Here is a 5,392-nt window from a genome sequence, read left to right as displayed (position 1 = left end):
AGGTAGCACTTTCTTATCAAAATTAATCAGCGATTATCTGTATATTCGTTCTGGCTATATCATGTATAAATCCTTCTGCAGAATACGGAGAGAATAGATTTTCCGATTTCTCTAGACGAGTTTACGGATTAGGTCGTGTTTCGCATACATCGATACGAACTATGACATCAGGATTACTGTCCAGTCTACGTATCTTGCTGATATACACTACTGTAAAGTATATCGAATGGGCATCATTGGAGTACCACGTATGGAAATGAGTTACACATCATCATCTCTTTCTGTCATGGAATGAAACGTATTGAAATAGATTACTCTACATCCGTCCCCGTTTTCGGGATCACAGATAAACTGCCAATGCAGACCAACCCAGTGGTTTGACACTTACTCTTAGTCCTGTGGACTAGACTATCTTAGTCGAACGCAAAGGAAACCTTTAAAAGCAATCCGCTTATATTTGGCATTCTCATTCCGGATAGAACTGATAACACCACTTCTGTGAACTTACGACGGAAATTGGTATTGCTCTACCTTTGCACACATCGGTCACTACGCTGATACAGCATTCAGTCACATAATGTCCCAGCCCACAAATCACAAGGATAAAGTCATTGGAAAAGGAGTGTGCACACGCATCGCAGTTGCCATGGCTGCAGCCCACACAAAGTAATGCAAATATCCAATATGAAAGTTAGTAGGTTTTCTCCATTCTGTCTATTGGCCTAATCATACGTACCCATCTAAGTGTAATATGTTTACCGGTTTCACAAATGCATTGACAAATCTGTGAGCTTAGTGAGAAGGATTCGTTTGAGCACAATTTTGTGTTCTAAAAGCCGATGGGATTCACTTTGGAGTGGAACTTGTCCAACAGAGTCAGAATCTGCACCGTAGATTGTATCAAAAAGGGGAAGTTAACAGCGCAGAATAACGGACCACAGTTCTCATAAGCCGCAGCTACGAAGATAAATACATGGGTAGAGAGACAATCTAACCTCATCCAAGTCAATGAGTTGATGAGTAGTTTCCAGTCAGTAAACTCATGCATTACAAAAATCCTTGTTCAGAACGAACAGCCAAGTTCCATTCTACTACGGCGTGCAGGCGTTACTAAAGTCAGTAGTCTTCCTTACTTTTCCGCACACTCACTCAACCCTGAACATTCAGACCTTCAGCATCCATCACCCAAGAGCAAAGTTTCAGTGTTTAAAAGCAAATACGCTATGAAAATTTTTGGGAACAATCAGTTTTATAGGCACGGAACTCAAGAATCGTGTTGTATTCTGAGAAACTGCAGCTCTATTATCCAAACCAATTACTGTCCCAGATCTACATTTGACAAGCGCGGGGCTCAAGAATTAAGTCAGTGATCGACCAGGGCCCCTCAAGATCGCTAACCTCGATGCGGCCAGAATTACAGTTCACATGCGTCGACTGCACGATGGTGGATAATAATTCACCTGTTTAAACAGATACCCGATAAGCGACCCATGCGAAATATTTCTCGACCATCTCCTAGCCAGTTTCTGTGATTGCTATGCCAGAAGAACCTGGGAGTGGTGGTGCGCAGCAAGAGTTTTTCAAGGCAGTAAATAGCCACATAACTAGTATCTCGAATATGGAGCAATTCCCTATGTATTTGAGAGTCAGACGAGTTAAACAGACGTCCCAAGACTATCCGTGTTCAGAACGCACGAAACTGACTGACTAGGATGTATATGAGACAGAATTAAGTGGTCAGTAAGTCCTATCTTATGGAATCGCCAATGGGAGGGATGACAACAACTCCGACCCCAACAGCTCTTCTGGCCATGGCGCGACGAATAAAGAATTAAGCTCACGGAAGCCGGGTTCAGAATGTAAGACTTCAACGGCTTGAAAATCGATTTATTTGGTGAAACAACAGGAAGAACACGTTCGACTCCTATATCAGGAAACTTACAGCTACTTTTTCTTGTGAACATCAGGTAGGAGGAAGTGGCCGTACAAGGTCGTAGAGCTCCAATCCGTACAGTCTGATCGATCGTTGCTCACTTTATGCGTTTAGAAGATTTCTCGTCGCAAGGTCACTTCAAATTGATAACGACACACTGAACATGATATTGGTTGCTTGAGTCCAAAAGGCTTTCCCGGAGTCGTACAGCCGCATATCTTGCTGAGGAGCCTTCCAGCACTAAGCAAATTTTTTAAAGGTTCTCTAAAGGCATCTAAAGTCTACGTCGGTATTCACGCATACTTGGTATAACCAAAAGTCGAACTTACTATTTCAAGGTTGCTGGTTGGTCAATTGACTGCTTGTACGTCCGGACACTCACTAGATGAAGCTTGGTATCAGTTAACGACCATATATGTTGGTCACGCGTAGCCCCATAAAATTCAAATGACGTACGACTACACGGGATAGCTGTGTTCTGTTTGCTAAGGCCATTGACTCATCGACGGTACCTGGAACCCTTCTACCCTTATATCTTTCTATTTGTCCGGATTCTTGCCGTTAGATTGATTGGCACCACCATCAACTTGTTCCGTCGTTGGTCAGAGGACAATCTGTACTGATGTACATATCACCTAGTTTAGACGTAGAGTAAATGTGTGAGTCTGATGCTACTGGATCATTTCTTAGTGAAAACCAGGAAGTGGAAAACACCTCTCAGCAGCGTGATTAGTTTACCTCCTATTGAAATTACTGGTCCTGTAGCTGATGTTGAAATAGTATAATGTTTATCCGGGCTCACAATAGAGTATTCGTAACATGTCTGCCGAGAGACACGATGAGTTAAGAAGACGTGGTCGCAGTTCTACTCTAGGCCCAGTGACCGCGCATCAGTCCAACAGAAAAATGTACTACTTTAACTGTCAGTAGGGAGAAAAACAAGCGCACTAAAATTTTATTTGCTGCAACATGCGGTTGGGACAGTACATACACTGGAGGAGTCTGAAATTCGGTCGAACCAAACAGTTATTCACAAGGGAAAGGTAGTAATATCATGCATGTTGAATATCGAACTGAAAGCCCCTTCTCCATTCCCGTGATTTGTTTTGAGGGTCGAACCCGGGATTCTGCACGTACGCCTGAGGTCAATCCGAGCTATTATCTGCGAAGCCTTCGACAGAAAGTCACCTTACCAGACAAGTACTACATAACAACCAGCAAGACCAATACTGTTTTTCGAAAACAGCTTGGTATGGATCAAACGAAGTTCGTCTGGTAGTCTGAAAATACTTCCGTTTACAGATTTATATCGCAAGCATGTTATGTTAGGAAGACGTTTCTATAGGGAGTATGCAACCATCTGTAGGTTAATTTGTGGTGTCGAAAGATTGACTAAGCCAACTGACTGAACATAGTCACCAAGTCCTACGTGAGTGTAAATTGGTAAACAACTGCTGAGTTTGTCGCGTCTGCTAAAAGTTTCGTGAATCGCGGCCAACTACTCAGGCATTATTATGCACAACATTAACACTTTCCTCAACCACATGAAGTATTCGGAACCTAGCCGATAAGAAACCAAAATACCCATTGCTAAAAGTATAAAAAACGTTTATCGAAAGAAACTGATTAAGAAGCGTACAAGAGGACAGTAAGTGTTAAGCATATGTATGAATGTGTATGTATATATGAAGTGAATCGCAAATAGTGCGACCACGAGGAAACTGGCCACAACGGATGAAGACAGTGGAGTCTAAGGACTGGTGAGTCAAACCGAGGTCCGGAAAGAGAACGAACAAGATTCCACGAAACACCGCATCGTATTATCACAGTGTCTCAACCTAACAAGAATAGGTGTTTCAATAGTACAAATCTCAAATGGCCGGGATTTCATCGACTGAATTGGGATACAGTATAGAGAAGCACTTGTCGATCGCGTCCTTCAAGTTGCTTGTGGTCGGAAGATGATATTCATCACAGACTGACTGCAAGTAACGACGTCCACGATTGTAGTCATTTATCGCTGATTGGGAAACCAGCAAGAAGTTAGACCCTGTTCTGTTGGTTAATGCGTGTGAATCCGTATCCAGGCAAGGACTTGGAGTCCTGATTGACAGGGAATCGAGGACTGACAGTGAGGCCGGGTCTGGACTCGACGATTGACTAGGATTCGAACTCACACCAGAATCGGACGAAGACGCCCACGGTAGGGTATTATCTAATTTCGCCAAGGGGGAGCTATTGGTAGATGAGCTAACTCTACTGCCGGCGCTTCCCGTATGCTCAGAAGATTCTGAGCCACCGGAAACACAATGCACCTCCGTTAAAGGTGATGGTGGCAGACTGGGTTGAACATTACGATGAGAAAGGTGCAACATCAAGCCATCCAGCTTCCGTTTATCAGATGACAAATTACGCTTCGTCCGATATCGCGCACTTGGTTGGGAATTCCAGGATTCGATTGGAGGGTCTACAAAATCCCTCAAACGAATTCGATCCCCAAGTGATTCCACACACAAAACCGCCTTTCGGCCCGATCCAATAGCGAAGCTGGCCTAAAAGGAAACAGGAGCTTGAGTGAAAAAGATAGCAGTCAAAGTGTGAGCCTGACAGGTTCTCAATGCTAACGTGAAGAAACAAACGGGGAGTTTTCCGAGACTGAGAAACCCGAAACCTGAGGGCGAATAACTCTGACGTAGAGTAATTAGATTTATCACAACCTGTAGAGACATGAAACAACAGTTATATAAACCGACACTCCAAAACTTAAACGTAACGGATGATGATAGGGAAATAAAAAGTTAACGGCGACACTGTGTGGTCTCATTCAACGTGCCAATTCATTTGATGAATAACACGAACAGCAATACAGTCTGTTGAGTGGGTCGCTCCATTAACAAATCATGAATAAATAGCAGTTTCCGTGAAATTGATATGAAAGCTGACCTGCTGATAACACTTGCACGTGACACGGATGACCATTCAGTGATCATATCGCTTGATTGTAGGAATCGCTGGGAAAGGTTGCCCGGCAACCGAAATGCCAGTTATAACACCTTATTCCACTGCAATGTGTCTTGACTCTCGAAATTCCCGTGTCGCGTTGATTTGTTCCGAAAACTGCATACAACTAGTGTACACCTATGACAGTACAATCCAATGTCAACACTCACCGAGCCGTCTTTCCACTCGTTCGGGATGCAGAGTAAAAACGGCGACCTCCTGCGACCATAACTTCGACAAACGCACGATAAAACAACTACTCCAAGGATAGCCTCCTTCAATGTTAACAAAAAGGCACGATCCGAGTCACAGCTTGTGACAAAACGAGGTGATGTCTCTAAACAGCAGCACAGTCCTCTAAACATTGCAACGTCGACGGATGCAGGTTCACGCTACGAACTTCAAAATAACACTGAAATGGTATATATATATATATATATATATATATATATATATATA

At 43.2% G+C, this 5,392-nt stretch overlaps 1 protein-coding gene across 1 annotated transcript in view; it reads right to left on the bottom strand.

The window, feature by feature from the left end:
- Positions 1-3,526: 3,526 nt before the first annotated feature.
- T265_04001 (hypothetical protein) overlaps positions 3,527-5,392 on the bottom strand; it is a gene marked incomplete at both ends in the record, with an annotated part of 32,843 nt that continues 30,977 nt past the window's right edge. The window contains one exon of the mRNA XM_009168619.1: positions 3,527-4,485. Coding sequence (XP_009166883.1) covers positions 3,805-4,485 — 681 coding nt within the window. The remainder of the gene's footprint in view (positions 4,486-5,392) is intronic.

Source organism: Opisthorchis viverrini (assembly GCF_000715545.1).
Source record: "Opisthorchis viverrini unplaced genomic scaffold opera_v5_62, whole genome shotgun sequence".
NCBI classification, from domain to species: domain Eukaryota; kingdom Metazoa; phylum Platyhelminthes; class Trematoda; order Opisthorchiida; family Opisthorchiidae; genus Opisthorchis; species Opisthorchis viverrini.
Note: the sequence above shows the minus strand (reverse complement) of the source record. Positions and strands in the feature narration are given on the sequence as shown.